The sequence below is a fragment of the Taudactylus pleione genome, unplaced genomic scaffold (assembly GCF_031769625.1).
Source record: "Taudactylus pleione unplaced genomic scaffold, aTauple2 ptg000095l, whole genome shotgun sequence".
Lineage (NCBI taxonomy): Eukaryota > Metazoa > Chordata > Amphibia > Anura > Myobatrachidae > Taudactylus > Taudactylus pleione.
In genome coordinates this window covers 33,925,074-33,946,911 of record NW_028284497.1, presented here as the reverse complement: position 1 = coordinate 33,946,911, position 21,838 = coordinate 33,925,074, and the positions used below count along the sequence as shown (strand labels likewise).

The window sequence follows — 21,838 nt, the reverse complement described above, 5'->3', positions numbered from 1 at the left end:
TCAAGCCTAACAAAAATATGAAATATGTTAAACAAACAAACAAACAAACAAAAAGTAACTTTTAAAACAAGAAGTTTTATTCGACCAAAATCTCAATCTAAAAATGAAACTATTGGTAGATTAACCGGTAATTCAACATTGCCCTCTTGTGGTTTGTACTAGTACTGTTTATTCCTATAAAGGTTTTTTGCCTTGAATAAATCAAATGCATTTTAGCAAGTTGCATCCTTTGTGTTATACAGAATGACATACTTTAAAAACAAAACCGCATTATTAAAGTACCTTGGTAGGTTACAAAAACAAAAAAAACCCAATCCTTTATTCCCCAATGGCTAATGCCTGCACACATCCAGATACTTCTCATAGCAACTGTTTAATGGACAGAAATGTGCACACATCAATCCCAGGCAATCTAACTGCTAGTGCAGCCAATCCCGTAATGAAAAACAAACATTTCAAGTAGTTATATTAAGGCTTTCCATTCAGCGCAAAGATCACTGATCTGATTTAAACCACCTCATGTCCATGAGCCTGAATCAGTGTTGTACGCTATTTCCACCACAGCTGCGATCCCGTATGCAGCTGCTGTGCACATATATGCAAATGTTGCAACAGCTGGGGTATGTATTGAGACAACCACCAGAGTCTTTTGCAAATCCAATCATCAACATACAAAGATGCAGCATCAGTCACATATCATTTGATGTTAGCAGTCCTGAATAACTATGGTCACACAGAATGGCCACAGAAGAGAGTATTGGAGCCATGTACACTGCGTACGGGTTCGCAGACACGTTTTTGACACTCCTCGTTATCACCCCCAAACGCTCCCTGTCAATCACACTGCAAATAAATACTTGCTGCGAGTGACTACGGTAGTGGACTTTGACACATGTGCAATGCAAATCAGACACATGCACAGCCAGCTAATTATCGCTCAAGTACATTGGCATAGTGTACATCTCCAACTCAGGCCCATAGCTCAGATGTAGCTATTAATTTAAAAAAAAAAAAAATCACTAGTTGGTTGGAAATGAAATACCATGCAAGCAGCCACTTGTGAGACTTTGCACACTGCAAATACTGTTGCAATGGAGGAGTGATTTTTAATTGGTAAAGCAATAAATATGGCAGCAAGATGCAAACATGCGGCATATTAAGGCTCACTGCATAATGCCTGAAGACCGTCATGTTTCATTTGAACAGCAATGGATATTTAAAAAATCCTGCTTTTTCCAAGTTGGCTTATGCTCACATTGAACATTTAGAAAATACAAACACAGATGCAATACCCCAACCAAAGCATGGTAGCATGAATAGTTTGTTATAAGAAACACTGACAAGTGAGGTTTCAGAGAAACATAAACCAAATCAAGTTATTGGAAAATAAAAAGTGAAGAAGAAACACAGTAATTGTTGGCATTTATTTATTACCTGTGCACAGGAGAGAGTACTACTGATAAAAACAAGATAATCTGTTTGTACAATGTGGTTAAAAATTAGAAGATCACATGACACTTTCTCACATCCTGAAATCAAGCACCACATGGAACAGAACTGGACTGTGTTGTTACCTGCCTGTGTAAACACAAACCGGTGTCACTTCAGGAACATGGATTGGTAGGGCTCTGTGTGCAATTTAGCTATACATGGTAACAAAGATTAAGCCACAACAAAAGGGCTTACCATTGATGAAGACCTTAAAGTTATGTTCTAGAGTGTTCCTACTGAAATAGAAGTTATTAACTATTCCATAACAATGCCACTACATTGTGTCTCTGACCATATTTGTTTTACATGGGTTGCGACCCCACATTTCCCCAAATACAAAGTTTCCCCTAATCCGTGTGTGGGTGTGCCGTCATGACTGCTTCAAACGTATTGCAGCAAAATCATTATGTTTACATAAAGATGGAGGAAAAATGTAATGCTAAATGAAAATCAAGCAGTATGAATCTTACAGCATTATGCTAACAAAAATACATGCTAAAGTCACAAAAAGCGATATTGTATCACTAATTATAACTTTATTTTGTTTTACTTCCTGTATAGTTTGTATTCTACATAAATTACTACTAAAGGCTATTGATTTAAAGCAAATTTCTTTTGAAAGAGGAAAAGGTTTGTTGAGACCTGTTAACCAACGGCAGAAGCTATTCATTGCAAAAACCACAAGCAATGCAGTGCGTGGGGAAGAGGTGGTCGGTGATGCATGCAAAACGGTCAAATCAAAAAAGCTTTGCTTCCCACAGTTTCAGATAAACTACTGCACTTCATCCAAACTTAAATGCTTCATTAGTTTGTAATGACAAGGAATTCCAGGAGTCAAACTGAAATAAAGCAGGTGTTTTATCGAGACTTAAAAGCCATTATCAAAAATAAATTACACTTTTTTTCTGGGATGGAAAGGTTTGCTATGATGGTTGGGATCCCAGTAGTCGTTCAATCGCTGCATTGATGTCTCCTCCAGTTGCTATTAAAGCCTGTAAATTTGCTTCTCTGTTTAGGAATCCCATTGCGCTGAGCTGCTCCAGTTGCTGCTGAAATCTTACTTCTGGATTCTGAATCTGCAAACAAGAGAAGAACACTGGCTCTTACAAAGTAGCTTAATATAGATATCATGCTGGATTAGTGGCAGTTCTCACACCGGTCCTCATATATCCCCCTGACAAATAACAGGTTATGTATATGAACTCTGTGAATCATAGGTAAAGTAGGTAGCATACATTTTCAAATTTAAACTCCTAACAAAAGATCTGGAAATTATGCAAGGTTGGGGTACAAAACAGATTCCAGCTAGGCTGTTTTAGCGTCTGATTTTGACTGAAATAGCCGGTCGGATGCTGTGTCCCACGGATGGGCAAAGTTATGTTGACACAGACATCTTCAGGTGAATAGAGACCATGCACATGCGCACGGCATCTTTTCACTGTACAGGGAGAGCTTTGGGGCTGTCCAGCATCTGAGTGCTGGGCACCCCCACTGCAGTGATGATCTTGAGGAGGATCACATGAAGACGCACCCCGTTTTTACAGCAGGCGCCCTGCTGCTCTCCGGCCCTGACAAACACTACAGACAGATACGAGAAGCAAATTTACAGAGCTAGGGAATACTGAACAATGACTTCAAACAAAATTGTTATTTACTTTGGGCAGTTAGTTTAAACGTGCCGCCTGTGTACACAGATTCTTAAAACACATTATTTGCAGTGATTCACAATTACACAGCAGTCTGTACTCCCAACACAGGGTAAAAGCCAATTCTTCCCCTCCTCCCACAGTAGTAAAATTGCAGATATGCTTTGTCCAGGTCCCACACAATCAGATACTGAAAGCAGTGGCATACCTAGACATTTCTGGGTCACCCCTTCCTCGATGCGGGGCAAGTGACAGGCAGCCATCTGTGCCTTCACCTCAGCCTTGTGCCCCGGTAGCAGCAGCAGTCACACACCCTAACTACGGCATCAACAAAAAGTACTTTCAATTCTAATAGAGTTCTATAATGTTGTGAGACAGAGGCTGATTGGAGAAGCACCCACTATATGATGATTCCAACAATTCTATTAATAAATCGGGCGAGGGCTTCGGACTAAAAAGGAGCTCTGCAGGGAGTTTTGCTTGAAAGTTTTTTGTATATTAGAAATGAAGTTTCCTGTAGTAAAAGTCAAAACAGGAGAAGTCCATTTGATGGTGGTATAATGAAGCCTGTACTTGGTAATTGTCAGGATGTTTATTAGGTGTTCGATATTTCCAAGTGGATGTACAGTAACATAGCAATAATAAATGGTTTCAGAGAAGTCATGCAGCACTTCAAATACATGTTGACATATACAAATAAATGGTTGTTTTGCAGCAACTGCTTTGGAAGTATACCACTCTAAACACTTGATCGGGTTTACCTGAGAATTAGCACCAGATAGGGCCTGAAGCATTTGCTGTACAAACTGCTGATGACCTGGTTCAGAGATCCCAGACAAAGGACTTGTGTTTTCAGTTGATCCAGGGGTAGGCACGGGTGCAGGAGCTGGGTTGGCAGGGCCTACAATACCAGGACCACTACATGTGCAGAAGACAAAGAAAGCAGAGATCAGCATTTCTGACTGTGCTACCATATTTTACATTACAACAATCTTTCACATTCAAGTGTGATCCAGTTTTTTTTTTTTTTTTAAACAGTGTATTCCACTAAAATGTTTCACATATAACCGCAAAATCATTAAACTCTGATCGTCCACAATACTGTACAAAACTTATTTATATCACTATGCAATTCTGATTTATAGCATTTTGTTATAGACTAGATGATAAAAGTAGTTCAATACGCCAATTTGTGAGGCTCCTGGGTTACTGTGACTTGCTGCATGTCTAGGTTTAGATGCACAGCCCTACAATATAGTATAAACAAACATCTGTGGTGGTAAAAACAATCTCTCTCCCCCTCTCCCTCTCCACATACACACACACCAAATTAAATAAATATGTACATCATATGTAAATAACTATGATATCAATATAGAATTACTAAGTTCTACATAAACATTCAAAAAAAAAGCACAATTGTGATAACAGCATGCCCTGAAATGGCTGTCAATTTTGAATATTGACACAATGTAGCCACTATTCAATCAAACTTGCTAATGTGCGACGTAATAGATTAATGAATTATATTATAAATTGAAGGGGACCGGCTCAACAATTTCAAACTTTGTTCCTCTGAAGCCGTGGGAGATGGTTTAATTTACAATATATTTTATCATTATATGCATTCAATTTGTAATCTGTACTTAAATAGATATGCACATATGTAAATATAAAATTAGTTTTCTATATGGTTGTCTTAAATTGTATATTGTCTTTACCAGAACACACACACACACATATATATATATATATATATATATATATATATATATTATATATTTGATTTTTAATTTACAACACATTGGAGCAGTGTGTGTCTTAATTAGTTTTCTCTGGGTTGGCTACCTTTACAAAGCTGCCCAGTATTGGTATTGAAAAATACTTCTCTCAGTGTCTTGGGTAAACTCTATCCTTTGTAAAAAATTAGCATTATTGTAAAACTTACCTTTGTTAACTCTCTTTCTTCGAAGTCCATGGGGTCCACAGGGAGACCTTGGTGTGTAGGTGGTGGTTGAGGACCGGGCACCACACAGTTAAAGCTTTCAGCTCCCAGCATGCACTGGTCCAACCCCCTATACCCCACCCCCGAGCCAGAAGCACCTCAGTTCATGACAAGCCAAAGGCCAGAGGAGGAGAAGAGAGACGGAAGACTGGTACACACAAGAATCACACTCACGTAGAAGGAGACTGAAAACCGGTGACCAGAAACAGACCATATGAAGCCAGTTGAGTCAGGGAGGGTGCCCTGTGGACCCTATGGACTTCGAAGAAAGAAAGTTAACAAAAAGGTAAGTTTTAAAAGGGAGACCTTTGGTATGTCCCAAAGCAGTCATTCAAGGGTAGGAACGCTCCTGAGCTGAGAGGAGAATCCGGCAGCCAAATGAAGCATCCTGAGAGGCAAATGTATCAAAGGCATAAAACCTCAGAAAAAGGTATGGACAGAGTACCGCGTGGCTGCCCTACAAAGCTGTTCAGCTGGGCGCCACGGCGAGCTGCCCACGAAAGACCCACAGAACAAGTAGAATGAGCAGTAACAGTAGCCGATACAGGAAGGCCTGCCTGCGTGTAAGACTGAGAAAGTCATGCAAAGGCATCTAGCCAATGTCTAGTTTGTTGGCTGGCCATCCATTCTTGCGAAATCCATAGAGCACAAATAAGGAGTCTGATCTCTGAAGGGAACTGATACGTCCACATCCAAGGAAGCCTCTCCTGACGATAGGTCTGGTGATTGAAAGGCCGGGACTACAATTTTCTCATTAATTTGGAAACTATTAACTTTTCGAAGGAAACCAGGGCGAGTCCGTAGCACAGTCCTGTCCTGAAGGAATATCAGAAATGGGGAGCACCCCTAAATTAGACACCCTTCTGGCGGACGCCATAGCCAGAAGGAAAAGGGGAAAAAAAAAAAAAAGCTTCGCTGTGAGCTTCACATTTGAGGTCCACAGTTTCCAGAGGTTCGAACGGAGGACCCTGGAGGGCACGAAGAACTACTGACAAATCCCATGGAGCCACTGGAGGGACAAAGGGAGGTTTGAATACAAAGGACGCCCTGGAGAAAGGTGTGGACATCCGGTAGTGGAGCAAGTCTACACTGGAACGAAATGGATAGAGCAGAGATATTGCACTTTCAGTGAGGCCAGGCAGAGTCTAAGGTCCAATCCAGCTTTAAGGAAGGCCAGGACTCTGTAAATCCTAAACACTTGAGGGCCGTAGCTTCTGGTATGACACCATTGGAAATATGTATGCCACACTCTGCGGTAGATCCGACCAGAGGCTGGCTTACGAGCTCTGAACATAGTTTTGACCACAGAGCTAGAATAATCTTTGGACCTCAGGAGGGATGTCTCAAGAGCCACGCCATCAAAGACAGATGACCCAAGTCCAGGTAAAAGGCAAGGACCCAGAGACAACAGATCCGGAGGTTGAGGCAGCAGGAACAGAGTGTCGATAAAGAGACTCCGAAGATCTGAGTACCAATGACGTCTGGGCCAAGCTGGAGCCAACAGCAGGACAGTGCCTCAGTCTTGTGTGAACTTACGAAGTACTCGAGGAAGGGAGACTGGAGGGAATAGGCACGCAAACTGGAAGGTCCCTTGTTCTGGACCTGTACACCGGCAGTTTGCGATTGTGTCGGGAGGCCATGAGGTCCACCTCTGGAAGGTCCCATCTGCTCACTAGGAGTAGGAAAAACCTCTGGGTGAAGAGACCATTTCACCGGTATGCACGTCTTGACAGCTGAGGAAGTCTGCTTCCCAATTGAGAACTCCCGATATATGAACACCGCAGAGATGGCCGGGAGGTGACCCTCGGCCCATGTCAGAATGCGTGACACTTCTGTCATTGCTGCCCGACTTGAGAGCCTCCTTGATGGATGATGTAAGCCACTGTTGTGGCATTGTCTGACTGTACAGGTTTTCCCTGAAGTATGTCCTGGGCCAGTATGAGGGCCCTGTAAACAGCTCGAAGTTCCAATATGTTGATTGGCAGGGTTGATTCGACCGATGTCCAACAGCCCTGGAAGGTGTGTTGACTGGTCACTGCGCCCCAGCCACGGAGACTGGTGTCCGTTTGTTAGGATTAGCCAGTCCAGGATCCAAAAGGGTCGACCCATGGTTAGATGAAATGTCTGTAGCCACTAAGATAGGGACAGACGCACCTCAGGAGAGAGCACCATCGTCTGAGCTTTGATCCGATGGGGTAACCCTTTCCACCGTGGGAGGATCAGCCTTTGCAAAGGCATGGAGTGGTGCTGAGCATACTCCACCATGTCGAAGGAAGACACCATGGATCCCAGAACCTGCATTGCAGAGTGGACTGACACTCAGCGACTGTTGAGGAATCTGCACACTCGTAGTTGAAGTGTGGAGATCTTGTCCGATGTCAGAAAGATTCTCTGATCCCGAGAATCCAGCAGGGCTCCCAGATGAATCATTCTTTGTGAAGGATTCGGGGGAGGAGTTTTCCCAGTTGATTAACCATCTAGCTTGTGAAGGAAAGCAATGGTTAACTGCATATGGCGGTGAAGCACCTCTGGGGACCCAGATAGGAGCAGGTCGTCCATATATGGTAGCAGTCGGACACCCTGACCACGCAGGTGGGCCGCCATGATGGCCATAAATTTTGGTAAACACCCCGTGAAGCTGTGGATAGTCCAAAGGGCAGAGCCTGAAATTGGAAGTGTTGCTGTAGTATAGCAAACCGGAGATAATCGCTGATGAGAGGGTGCTATAGTTACACGTCCTGAATATCCAGAGATACCATAAAGTCCCCAGGCTCCATAGCTAGGATGATAGAGCGTAGAGTTTCCATCCTGAACCTGGGTACCAGGAATTTGTTCACGGATTTGAGGTTGATAGGCCGATGAGACCCATTCGGCTTCTGAACTAGAAAGAGTAGAATAGTAACCGGTACCCCGCCGCGATAGTGGGACTGGCACAATTACCCCTGCTTGCAGCAAGGACTGCATGGCTTTCTGGATTTGGGCCTTGCTTGGGTCTGAAGGAGGGCCTTTGTAGAAAAACTGGTGGGGTGGCCGTCGAAGAAATGAGGGGGCGTACCCGTGAGTCCACTTTTCTTACCCAAGCATCCATGGTGGTTTGACACCAGCACTGGGCAAACTGAAGAAGTCGGCCTGCCACTCTGTCCCATCAGCCTGAGGGCTTATCTGTGGATTTTGAAGCAGGGCATCTGGTGGTCCAGGGCTTGGCGGCGCTAGTGGAAGCAGACTGCCTAGGAAAGGACTGAACTTTAGGCTTTCCTTGAAGATGAAAGGACTTAAAAGATGTAGTCCAAAGCTTTGCAGTAGTAGTTGCTGAAGGCAGAAATTTAGTTTTTGACGCCGTCAATGTGGTTACAGACTTGTCAAGGTCTGGGCCAAACAAGATCTCCCCATTGTAGGGTAACACTTCTAGGCCTTACTTGGAATCCTCATCTGCCTTCCATGAGCATAGCCACAGGGTACGGCGGGCACACACTGCTGTGGCAGAGACTCTGGAGGTTAGGAGACTGGCATCCATTGTCACTTCTCCAATATAGGAAGTTGCATCTCGTATGTGAGCAACGAAAGAAATCTGATCCCTAGAAGCATCTGAGGGAAAAAAAAAAAAAAAGTCTTCAAGGCGTCAGACCAGCTCTCTATAGCTTTATCAACCCATGCAATAGCCACGGTCGGACAAGCAACAGCCCCTGAAAGTATATCGATTCAAGGTAAGATTCAACCTTTCTATCCGTGGGGTCCTTCTAAGAGGATACTGTAGGGATAGGCCACATGGCTGTTTTTACTAAACAGGTAACATGTGAATCCACCGCAGGGGGGAGTCTCCCATTTTGAACAATGAGCCGCAGGAAATGGATTACAGGAGGTCTTACCATGCGTCTGCCAGGCTGCAGCCATGTGTTCAGCTAATTGATCCGATAGAGGAAATTCTGCTGAAGCCACTCTGTCGTTTAAACAGTAGGTGCTTTGATTTAGGGGCTGTCTCGTCATCTTCTATGAGTAAGTTGGATCTGACAGCTCGCACCAAGGCAAGAATATTAATTTTAGACTCTCGTCCTCCCCCCGGAGGGGAGTCCGTGGTAGAGAGATCAGCATCTTCTGCATCCTCAGATTACACTTCAGAATATGAGAGCTGCGTGGACTGTGAAGATAACACAGGATGCTTGGAAGGCTTACATAGTTTGAAAGGCTGCAGAGGTAGCCACCAGACTCTGTACCGAGCCAGGGGGCACAGGAGGTACCTGTATTGCTTGAACCTGTTGTGGTAACCCCATAGGGGGAATTAGTGTCTGTACTGCTAGGGGGTCTGATGGAGTATAACAATTAACACATAACCCATCAATCAAATCCTCCTCACTTAAGCCTGCAGCACATTTTTCATGATAGCAGTATGGGAGCAGATGCTTGCTACTTTTGCCTTTGCTAGACATAGCTGTAGAGTAGTATAGCACACAATATGGCACTAGGTATAATGGATACAAGTAGGAATGCAATATATTGATCCTGTCTTATGCTTGGGAAAGCGGCAGGAGCACACAGCACAAATATGGCAGTGTGCAGTAACCAACTTAGTGATTGCAAAACACGAACTACAGAGAGTGAGGGACCCAGTTTTTAAAAGTGTTCGAGTCCTGTAGGACGCACTGTGACTCACTGACGTGTGCAATCCTCAGTATCCCCCCCAGCCAATCGCTGCCGGCAGCCTCTCCCTGAACGGCTCCCCATTGGCAGAGAAAAGCGACTAGCCACTCCCCCAGTGTGTGGAACAGCAGTCAGCAGCATTCTCCAGTCTGAACGGCAGCCATGTGGTGAACCATTGCTCTGAACTGGAGGTTTGTTGTTTCTGCTCCCGGTTCTCTAAGCCTCACCACCAGCTACATTACTTCCCAGCTGAGAGGCAACAGGCTGTCAGCGTGCAGGGATAGTCAGCACACAGCATCTCCGGTGATACTGTGAATGTAAGCTCTTGCTAGCAGAGCCCTCTACCCTCTTGTGCTTCTCCTTACTTTATTTTCATCTACTTCTTACTCACCACTAGGACACCTAACACTTGGTTGCTTATGCTCGGTTGCTTATTTGGGTGTTATGGCCACCAATGTATCGAAGTATATTATCCATGTGCATGTCCTGCAAGTCACTTTTTTTGGTTATGTACTATGTAAGGTACTGCGGAATACTTGTGGCACCATATAAATAAATAATATCATCATCATCATCATCATCATGAGATTTACCCACCCATGACCTCCCCAGCGGCTCCGTTCAGCACGGTCACTATTTACACACAGGCTTCCTTGACAGCAAATCAGTTCTTCTAATTTACTGTGGCCAGGTCACTACTTAATCACAGCACACACGCTGCTGACAGCTTTATCTACCAAGGCTGAAACACAGTCTGCCCTGCATTAATTGTGGCCACTGCAGGGTTAAACAGCTGGGAGTACTATTAGGACAGCTGACCTGTGAGTCAAGAGTCGGTGAGAGCACACAGCTCACAGTTCACCTGATAAGTTATTTTATGAACACATTTTTCTGTTTTACTGCATGCAGATATCACTAGCCAACAGTGGGAATTCGTTAGCATTACAATATATATTTTACCAGTAGTGGACCTTGGTGCATTAACTTTTAAGACTAACCTAAACTAATAACAGTGGACTTAACAATTGTGTGGACCATATTTAACCCATGTGAATGTCCTCATATTGGGACGGTAATAGGGCCTGATTCCGAGATGGACGCTGTGATCGCAGCTGCAATTGCATGTATCGCAGCTGTGAAAATATGCTAGCATAGGGAGACCCACCGCTGCCTTCTCATCTGCGCCCGTCGTTTGCCAGCGTAAAAACCAGCAGCATCGACCAGCCATGCAGCCCATGTGGAACGTCTAGCCTGTCTCAAATACAGCGTCTCTCCAGACAACCTGCACAGGATATAGCAATTTATGCACGCCATTGTAACGATGTTTAAATGGTAAAACACGCCTGCGTTTTTCTAATCACCCGTTACATCCCCCAAAAGCTGACCACCTGTCACCTACTTTGCGAATGGCTTCTCGCTGTGTGGAATCACAAGTCAAAATCGCTGCATGTGCACAGTGCTGCTTATATGCATACGCAATGGCATAAAAAAACGCTTGATATGCGTAAAAATCGGCATTGCATTCAGCTCTGAATCAGACCCTTAAAGTGCTGAGTGATTAGCAGTTGAAAACCGCTTGCTTGAGCTTACTAACCCACGTAGACATCAGCACAGTAGTGCATTACTGTAGCTGCTATTATTGTGTTTTATATTTATTGAGATTTCTACACTATTATTATTGACCCACATGATTTTATATTGCCGGTTGATATTTGTGGATTTATCCAAGTTAAACAATTTTATATGATTATTGCCCAAGCTGCCAATTGCCCCTTCCACGAGCACTGTCCCAACTGCTACCTGCCCTTAGCCCCCAGCACTGCACCTGTTGGCTATGTGACAAGGACATTTATAAGCATCATCTGTTCACTCAAAATGAGTGTGACTTTCCCTAGTTTACAGAATGAATAGCGCATGTGGGGTGGTCTGATGGCATATGGGAAGCTCAAAAATCAAATTGTGCAGTGGAACACCAGTTTTTTTTTTTTACAGTGAGGTCCCTGGGACCCACATTTTTTTTTTTTGCTCAGCGCAATCACTGCAACTGTATGAGACAACCCCCCCAAATACATTTGTTTTAGAGATGTGAAGCACAGTAAAAACCATGAATACACCTGTATGTTAGGGCAAAGTAGAAAAAAAAGAAATATACAGACAGTATAGAGAGATCAACAGACAGGCAGCGGTAGCATAAGTCACATACAATGCAGAAATACCATATAACTGCAGAATGGCACTACAATCAACTCCACAGATTCTGTGGTTAGTGACTCAACATCTGGTAAGCTATAGCGCTACATAACTTGACTCCAGGGAGAGGTATGTAGGGGGACCGGACCCAGAGTTTCCCTGAGAGAGCTGTGGCTGAGCCTGGAGAAAATGGCCGCCGGAGACCACTGAGGGGGCGGGGTCAGAAGAGGAGAGCAGATCAGGGAAGCGAGACCTCAGAGGAATGGCGCCGCTTTAATGGGGAAAGCGGACCTCCCCATGCTAATTTTTAACCACCGGGACGCTAGATTCCTGCTCCATATGTACCCTGGTGGTCTAGTGGATCACTGTAGACAAAGCCTGTGTTCGACTCTCAGCGCCTCCGGTCTGTCCCCTGAGACCGGAGTTAGGACTGTTAATCCGCGGGTAACCAAGAGCGATGACCTGCCTTGCCTGTCCCCTTGAGTCCAGGCTGCAGTCTGGGTCTGTCTGTGTGGCCGGCTAGCAAGGACCCGGAGATGCCCACAGAAATCCCCAGCCGAAGCTGGCGTTGTAGCGCCCGGAGGGGTGACTGAGCTGCAGTGCAGACGTCCTGTGGACAGTCTGCTGCTGCTTGCTCAACAGGCAGCCCACTGCATAATGGTGACCTGACTCCGGCCGGGCACTGATGAGGTGCTTCGGGGCGGGGTATAAGGGGTTAAACTAGTGTATCCTGGGAGCTGAAAGCTTTAACTGTGTGGTGCCTGATACTCAACCACCACCTACACCCCAAGGTCTCCCTATGGACCCTGAAGAAGAAAGGTTATTTTAACCTGACTGCATGTAATATTTAGAAACTGTTTTATACTTTCATACCTATTGCATGTAAAATACGTTAGAAATAAAATACAGTAACTTTACTATAAAAGTCTGATTAAGGACATTTTCATATGGGTGTATTTTGTAAGGACTATAATGGTAAACAGCGTTTCAACACCGCGTCCTGAAAGAAGGATTTTTATGGTTCATTGCACTCAGATACTACATTGTGACATTAGGTGTAGCTGCAAAACAGAATACTATGAACAGACCATACAACAAAACAGAGAAAATATTTGTGGAGGTAAATTCTTTTTTACCCAGGAATAAGTGTTGGAGCTTCTGTTGCCAGTGTCTGCAATCCCTGCTGGATCTGCAATAGAGCTTGCATTGCCCTGGGGTTTGACATGGCTGATAAAGTGTCGGGATTCTGCATCTAAAAAGAGGAAACACTTAATATATTTTCTTGACAAAAATATCTGAACTTTGTTTCATATTCCTGAATGTTCTCTTCACCAAATACAACAAACCATGGTACTGTGGAAAACTAGATTATCTTGAGCTGTCCATAAATATTTGAGGTGCTGATAGATTACACTGGGGTCAATGCTGCATATATCGATATATCGGTGGGGATGTACATAGACCTCGTGCTGTGATAATCGTAAATAAACCAGCAACCAGCTCATACAGAAGTCATGTAGTTAAAGAAGACACGTTCCAGCCACATAACAGACAATTCTCTGGTTATTTATAAAACTGTAAAATTTCAAGATTATGAATTACCCAAAACACTACCCTTCGCAATAAAGAGCCTAACTTCTTAAAGCAACTTCTCACGCCATAGACACTATTTTGGGCACGTCAACCCTAAATAAAAGGAGTCACCCTAATGTAAAATATTTAAAACCACATTGTCCTACAGTGAACATGACCAAGGTCCACTATCCACTTACAGATGTGTCCTCCGTCGTTGTCACGCAAGTTTAATCATGCTAAGCGTCTTTGAGAGTCTTCTTCACTGCAAATGCTTCTTATCTGCAATGCAATGCGATGCGAACATGCACAAGCAGACTTTGCTGATGAAAATGATATGCAGCATGTGTATGTTCTGTGTGCGACTGCAGCTGTATATGAAGTGCTATGTTACAGTGTCAGCAGCAGTTTTCCACACCACGATCCGTGGTGATTATTTTTATAGACCATACACATGCCACACATTATTTTAATTAAAAAAACTGCTTGTCTGCCTCCTCCGCATCGCGAATAAGACGCATTTGCAGCCCAGGGCTGGCCGAATTGCATGGGAGCCGGCAGCTCTTTTGCGCCCTGTGTAACGCAACGAGGAAGGACAGTGTCTCATCATTTAGTCAAGCTGTAATTTGAAAAGGTGCATACACACAACAATTTTTAAAACGATTATCGATAACAATATCGTTTGGCGTTCAATCGTTGAAAAAAAAAAAAAAAAATCGCTCACTTTCTTAGCTAAAACAATGAACGATTATCGTTCATGTGCGTTCACGTTTGTAGTTTAGTCAGACTGACCAACTGAACGATTTTCATTAAGGGAATATGCAATAATCATTTGTAGTTCAAAAAAAAAAAAAAAAATCGTTCATTACACTTTAAAAAAAAATCGTTCATAAAATCGTTGGTAACAAAATCGTTGTGTGTATGCACCTTAAGCCTTTAACGTACTTGCTGTAGGAAAATTGGCAACTGTTGTCGCATCTGATCTTGAAGCTGGGGATTTCCAGCAAAAAGTGGGTTATTCTGCATCATCTACAGATTTAAATATACAATCTGTTAGTTTCAAATCAGGGAAAGAAAAAAAAAAAACCATACACACACACACACACTCTTAACTGGGGGTCTCCTCCATCCAGTTCAGGGCATTGCAATATTGGCACTTGTGGTTCACGGTACCCAGTGCTACAGTGCTGTCTGCCACATAAGCAATGTCAGGATCATACATCACATCTGAGTGAGCCTTGACCTGCGTGGGTGTATCTGGCCAGACATTTGGCAGGAGCCTTCTTGGGGACAGGAAGAGGTGATACCTATGAGATGTGTGAGGCGGAGTCAGGGTTGTGTGGTGCACACTGAGGTTCATGTGGCAGGTACGCACCGCAATGGCCCATAGAGAGATCCTGCGTAATGCGTAGCCTTTTCACAGGGTGATGTTTAGCACAGAAACTCTCAGAGTTCAACATTGTGGTAAACCTAGAAGACTAATTTGAACAGCTGCCTAGCCACCATCATGTATGCATAAACCACCATAAGTAAAGGGTGGGATATGTCAAAGAGGTACTCATCAGAGCTGGTGTAGTTGTCCCACTTACTGTTGAGGGACATGATTGAGAACTCCTTCCAGTTGTCCACCACGTTCCGCACAATTAGTTGATGCACCTCCCTAGCCATTAGCTGACAGTCATACATGAGATAGAGGGGGAACAGAGCAAGCAGGTTCTGTCTCCTGTGATGGGGGTGAAAAGTGTTATCACTGCTCAGTGGATGCTTACATCATGGAAGGAATATACTCCCCGATTTTCATGTTTCTAGGCCAAGGGTTTGTGCAGGGACAGAACACTGGAAACAAGAAATATAGAGGGATCAAGCAGGAAAGTTTGGGTGCTTTAAGAATCTGAAACAAGTCTAAAAGCTTCTTCTCCACTATATTCCATAGCCTGTTTGCCTGCCTGCCACACAGGGCAGGAGAAACACAAAAGCAGCAATTAAAAAGAGATTAAAGCACTTGCACTTCTGCAACCATCAACTTGAACTTAAAGTAGACAACCAGAGTAAAAAGGGAGGGATATCCAGTCCCACCAATGATTCAGAGAAAAGAAAAGTAAAAAAAAAAAAAATAATCAAATTTTCTTCATCATCATCCCATTACGGGACAATGGAACCATGAGGACATCACAAAACTGACCGAAGAGTCAAATCTATCTGGTAGGCATCATAGTGAGCCAAAAGAGCAACCAATTAACATTGGACTTCAAAATCCTGAGAACATTTAACAAGTGAAAGAATTTTTCTCTTCCAAGATACTCTGGGCCAAAAAGTAATAGCTTGCGCTTTGCAGGAGCCAGATAGTCACTAGTTTATATGCATCAATAAGTTTAAAAGGCTTTTAAATGAATAGCCATTTTAAGTCTAGTGACTAGCTCACCGGAATTGCGACAGCTTCCAAAAATCATGGGCTATTAAATTTGGCCCTACACCATGAAACTGTCCAACTGAAGTTGAATGTGATTAAAGACCGCAGTATCAAAATGTGCTAAAAAATATAAGATATGGTAAGAACTTACCCTTGTTATCTCTATTTCTACGAAGTCCATAGGGTTCCACAGGATACCTTGGGGTATAGGTGTGACGTCAGTCGCTGGGCACCATAGAGTTAAGCTTTTCAGCCTCCCAGGATGCACTAGGGTCCCCCTCCTATACCCCGCCCCCGAGCCAAGGCACCTCAGTTAGTTATCAAGCCATAGGCCGGAGGAGGAGAAGGAAGAGAGAGAAAAAAGATCTGGACACATACAAGAATCACATTCTCACCAGAGGGAGACGGAAAACCGGTGACCAGAGCAAAGCCCATCTGCAGCACAGGTGCGACAGGGCGGGAGTCCTGTGGAACCCTATGGACTTCGTAGAAATAGAGATAACAAGGGTAAGTTCTTACTATATCTCATATTTTCTACTTCAGGGTCCATAGGGTATCCACAGGATACCTTGGGGATGTCCCAAAGCAGTATCCTTTAAGGGTGGGGACGCTCCTGTGCAGAAAGGAGAATCCGCCGCCCGAAGGAAGCATCCTGAGATGCGAAGGTGTCAAACCTGTAATACCTCACGAAGGTATGGACAGAGGACCACGTAGCAGCCTTGCAGATCTGAACTGCCGAGGCACCACGTCGAGCTGCCCACGAAGGACCCACAGACCTAGTGGAATGAGCCTTCAGAGAAGGAGGGACCGGTAGGCCTTCATGAAGATAAGCTTCAGAAATAGCCATACGGATCCAGGCTGCCAAAGTTTGCTTTGAAGCAGGCCAACCCTTTTTACGGAAGCCATAGAGGACAAACAAAGCGTCCGACTTCCTAAACGAAGAAGTGCGGTCAACATAAGTCCTTAAGGCCCGCACAACATCCAAAGAGGCCTCACCCAGGGAAAGACCCGGTGAGTTAAAGGCCGGAACAACCATTTCCTCGTTAACATGAAACTGGGAAACAACTTTGGGAAGAAACTCGGGCCGAGTGCGGAGCACTGCCCTGTTCCCATGAAAAACCAAGAAAGGGGGTCTACAAGAAAGAGCCCCTAACTCAGAAACACGTCTGGCCGAAGCAATGGCCAGAAGGAAAACAGTCTTAGCTGTTAGCCATTTAAGATCCACTGAGCCCAGTGGTTCAAACGGCGGTCCTTGGAGAGCCCTCAGGACCACAGCCAAATCCCAAGGCGCCACAGGTGGAACAAAGGGCGGCTGAATGCGGAGAACACCCTGCATAAAGGTGCGCACATCCGGGATTGCAGCAATCCTACGGTGAAACCAGACAGATAGGGCCGAAACCTGTACCTTCAAAGAAGCAAGGCGAAGCCCATGATCTAGTCCCGCTTGCAGGAAGGCGAGAATCCGAGACAGACGAAACTCCCGCGGTGCATAACCTCTCGGTCGACACCACTGGAAGAACGTATGCCACACGCGATGGTATATCCTCGCGGAAGACGGTTTCCGAGCTTGTAACATGGTACGCACCACAGAGCTGGAAAACCCCCGGGACCTCAGCATGGCCGTCTCAACAGCCACGCCGTCAAAGACAGCCGAGTCAGGTCCGGGTGAAGGCAAGGACCCTGAGACAGAAGGTCCGGTCGTAGCGGCAACCGCAGAGGACTGTCCACGGACAGACCCCGAAGGTCTGAGAACCAGTGCCGTCTGGGCCACGCGGGAGCTATCAACAGGAGCGTCCCTCCTTCCTGTTTGAATTTCCGGATTACCCGTGGAAGAAGGGAGACCGGAGGGAACAGGTATGCGAACCGGAACGTCCACCGGACGGACAGAGCATCCACCAGAGACGCCCCTTCGTCTCTTGTGCGAGACCCGTACACCGGCAACTTGTTGTTGTGCCGGGACGCCATGAGGTCGATTTCTGGAAGACCCCACCTGTCCACCAGTAGTTGAAAAACGTCCGGGTGCAGGGACCATTCCCCCGGAAGAACGTCCTGGCGACTTAGAAAGTCCGCCTCCCAATTTAGCACTCCCGGGATGAAGACCACTGATATGGCCGGAAGATTGCGCTCCGCCCAAACCAGGATCCGAGAGACCTCTACGAGAGCCGCCCGACTGCGAGTTCCTCCTTGCCTGTTTATGTAGGCCACGGTGGTAGCGTTGTCCGACTGGACCTGCACCGGGCGACCCTGGAGAAACCGCTGTGCCTGCTGGAGAGCATTGAAGACCGCACGGAGTTCCAAGATATTTATTGGAAGCTCCGCTTCTGTCGGCGTCCACCTGCCCTGGAACAAGTGTGGACCCGAAACTGCTCCCCAGCCCCGAAGACTGGCGTCCGTTGTCAACAGGACCCAATTTGGAACCCAGAACGGACGTCCCTTGTTGAGGTGGGTCGTCTGTAACCACCACGCAAGGGACAGGCGAACCTCCGGGGTGAGCACAATCGTCTGGGACTTCAGAGACTGAGGCAGCCCGTTCCACTTGGACAGGATCAGGTGCTGCAGAGGTCTGGAGTGAAACTGGGCGTATTCCACCATGTCGAACACCGACACCATGGAGCCCAGTAACCTCATCGCCGAGTGTAAGGACACCCGGTGGCTGTGCAGGCAACTGCGCACCCTTGACTGTAAAGCAGAGATCTTGTCCTCCGTCACGAAGATCCTTTGCTGTCCCGAGTCCAATAAGGCTCCAAGATGCAGAATCCTCCGAGACGGGATTAGAGTGGACTTCTGCCAGTTGATTAGCCAGCCGTGCCGTTGCAGCAGTGCAATGGTCAGGTCCAAGTGGCGTAACAGGAGCTCTGGAGATCCTGCCACCAATAACAGGTCGTCCAAATACGGCAACATGCGGACTCCCTGCAGCCGCAGAGAAGCCGCCATGACCGCCATCACCTTGGTGAAAACACGTGGTGCTGTCACCAGGCCAAAAGGTAACGCCCGAAACTGGAAGTGGTCGCTGCGGATTGCAAACCTGAGGAACTGTTGATGGCGCAAAAGAATAGGGACATGCAGGTAAGCGTCTTGTATGTCCAATGACACCAAGTAGTCCCCAGGTTCCAGCGCCAGAATGATGGACCGTAGGCTCTCCATCCGAAACTTCGGGACCCACAAAGACTTGTTGAGTGCTTTGAGGTTGAGAATCGGACGATATGACCCATTGGGTTTCTGTACCAAAAATAGATTTGAATAGAAACCCTGGCCCCTCTGGGAGAATGGAACAGCCACTATAACTCCAGCCTGGAGCATAGTGTGCAATACCTTCCGCAGCTCCGTAGCCTTGTTCCGGTCTGATGGGAGACCCGTGGTGAAGAAGCGAGCCGGGGGTCTGTGCCGGAAGGAGAGGGCGTATCCGTGGGAAACCACCTCCAGAACCCAAGTGTCTGTCGTAGTGGTCGACCAACACTGGGCGAACTGTAGCAGGCGGCCTCCCACCCTGGGATCCCCCAAAGGGAGGCCCGGACCGTCAGGCCGCAGGCTTGTCATCTGGCTTGGGGGCCGGATGTCTGGTACTCCATGCCTGCTTCCGGGGCTTGACCGATTTCTTAGGGCCAGCCTGTCGAGGAAACGACTGTGGTTTGGGCCTGCCCTGGGCACTAGATGACCGAAAGGACGATGGTCGCGAACCAGAAGGAGCAGCGGCCGACGGGAGACAAGCAGATTTGGCTGCCGCCAGCGTGGCCACAATCTTATCCAGATCCGGACCGAAGAGAACTTCTCCGGTAAACGGCAACGCTTCCAGACCTTTCTTGGAATCTGCGTCCGCCTTCCAGGATCGCAGCCACAAGGTGCGACAAGCAGCTACCGCTGCTGAAGAAATTCTAGACACCAGAGTACTAATGTCTAGAGCCGCCTCGTTGATGTAGGTGGCCGAATCACGGAGATTGCCAATCAACTCCGCCTGTTCGGCCGGACAGTCGGATTCAAAAGAAGCCTCTAATGAATCCGCCCAGCGCTCCATCGCTCTGGCAACCCAGAAAATGGCCATAGCCGGCCGTGCTGCCCCCCCTGCAAGGGAATAAGCGGACTTCAGGCAGATTTCTACCTTGCGGTCCGTAGCATCCTTAAGGGAGGACATGGACGGCATCGGCAATGTGGCACTACGGACAAGACGGGTCACGTGAGAATCCACCTGTGGAGGGGATTCCCACTTAGCAAAATAATTATCCGCGAACGGATAAGCCACCGCCAGGCGTCTCTGCGGCTGGTATCTTTTGCCAGGTTGTTTCCACGCCTCCTCTAAATGGTCCACCAACTGACCCGAAAGAAGAAAGACTGTGGCATCGCCCTTCACATCTTTGAAAAAGGCATACTTAGATTTAGCCGCTGGGGGAACTTCGTCCTCAATCACCAAGGCTGTGCGGACCGCCCGAATAAGTCCAGGAATATATACTTTGGACTTAGCATCAGCGTCCTTAGTATGGAGAGGTTCCTGATCGTAAGGATCCAGAATCTCCCCATCATCAGACGTCCCTTCGTCATCCTCATAAGGAGCGGACAGAGACGCCACCGGCCTTTTATGAGGCCGCATCACAGACTCCCCTTGCAACACATCCGACAAGTGCTGTACAGAACTCGTCAGGGAGTTAACCCACGCTGGCTCCTGAGAACCCGGGAGCGGGGAAATAGGGAGACTGTGGGGTACCACCAATTGTCGTGGGAACCCCTGCATGGGTGACGACACCACAGACTGCTGGGACAAGCCCATCGGAGTAAACGCGGGCTGCGGAGCTAACTGGCCCACTAAAGCTGTTAACGCCTGAGCGAAACAAGCCCAGGGCGGCTCCTGTACCGGTGCTGTAACCGTAATAGGCCGCGCCATGGACAAACACTGCCGGCAAAGGCCCTCCGCGCTACCCTCCCCCTCCGCTAACGGTACTTTGCACGTGGTACACTGTAGCCGGAGGGGAAAATCACTTTCAGACATGATGGCACCACGTATGTGACCTCTCTCACCAATTAAGTATTAAATAGGCGAGAGACCACCCTGCAGCACCGCACCGCAAGGGCTTTAGCAGAAAGAACAGGGACAGTAATAAAGCTGACAGTTTAGAGAAGAAAAGTTACAGGCAGCGCTAGCACAGTCACATACAATGCAGAGAAATAACAATTCCTGCACTAACAGCGCTGATCACTCAACTACACAGACACAGGGCCTGGTAGGACACAGCGCTGCATACACAGACCTGAGCCACAGCGGAGGAGAGGTATGCGGGGGGACCCAGACCACGATGCTTCCGTCCAGCGCTTCCAGCAGCGTTCACCATGCGTTCTTGAGAAGATGGCCGCCGAGGAGCAGAGAGGAGGCTGGCCTGGGGGAGGAGCGCTGCCACAGGACCAGTCGGCAGCATGCAGAGAGGGCTGTGTGCAGCGGGGGAGGCGCCGGCTGTGAGACAGGGAAGGCGCGCTCCCCTGGCATGCATTTAACCCCTGGGACGCCGCAGCGCTACCGCTCTGCTGCGGTCCACTGTCCCAGGGGGTAGTGGAAAGCGCAGGTTGGTCGCCTGGCTCCACGCTGCAGCCAGTCCCCAGGGAGCCCCCTGCCTGGGGACTTAGGACCATGTGACCAGCGGGGACCCACCGCGGGACCCCGCTGCTTACCTTTGTCCCCCTTGGATCCGGCCATGGTCCGGAACATCTGGGGTCACCGCTAGCTGTGACCCCAGATGCTCACCAGCATCCCCGGATCGGTACCGGCGTTCTGGTACCGGCGGGGGTGTAGGGAAGAGAGCATGGACGTCAGGACTGACTGTCCATGCTGTACATCCAGATGTGCAGCCACAGCTGCACTGAAGAAAGCTTCAGGGGCTCTTCTAGCCCCCCACTCCGACAGGTGCA

General features: G+C 47.0%; 1 protein-coding gene across 2 annotated transcripts in view; it reads right to left on the bottom strand.

Moving 5' to 3' along the window:
* Positions 1 to 1,410: 1,410 nt before the first annotated feature.
* Positions 1,411 to 21,838, bottom strand: part of UBQLN1 (ubiquilin 1) — a 51,872-nt gene continuing 31,444 nt past the window's right edge. The window contains exons 8-11 of one of the 2 annotated variants that reach the window (XM_088470111.1): positions 14,485 to 14,568; positions 13,104 to 13,219; positions 3,899 to 4,055; positions 1,411 to 2,567 (exon numbers count right to left, since the gene is read on the bottom strand). In XM_088470111.1, coding sequence (XP_088326237.1) covers positions 2,415 to 2,567; positions 3,899 to 4,055; positions 13,104 to 13,219; positions 14,485 to 14,568 — 510 coding nt within the window. In that variant the 3' untranslated portion in view covers positions 1,411 to 2,414. The remainder of the gene's footprint in view (positions 2,568 to 3,898; positions 4,056 to 13,103; positions 13,220 to 14,484; positions 14,569 to 21,838) is intronic. The other variant, XM_088470112.1, reaches the window with a different exon arrangement.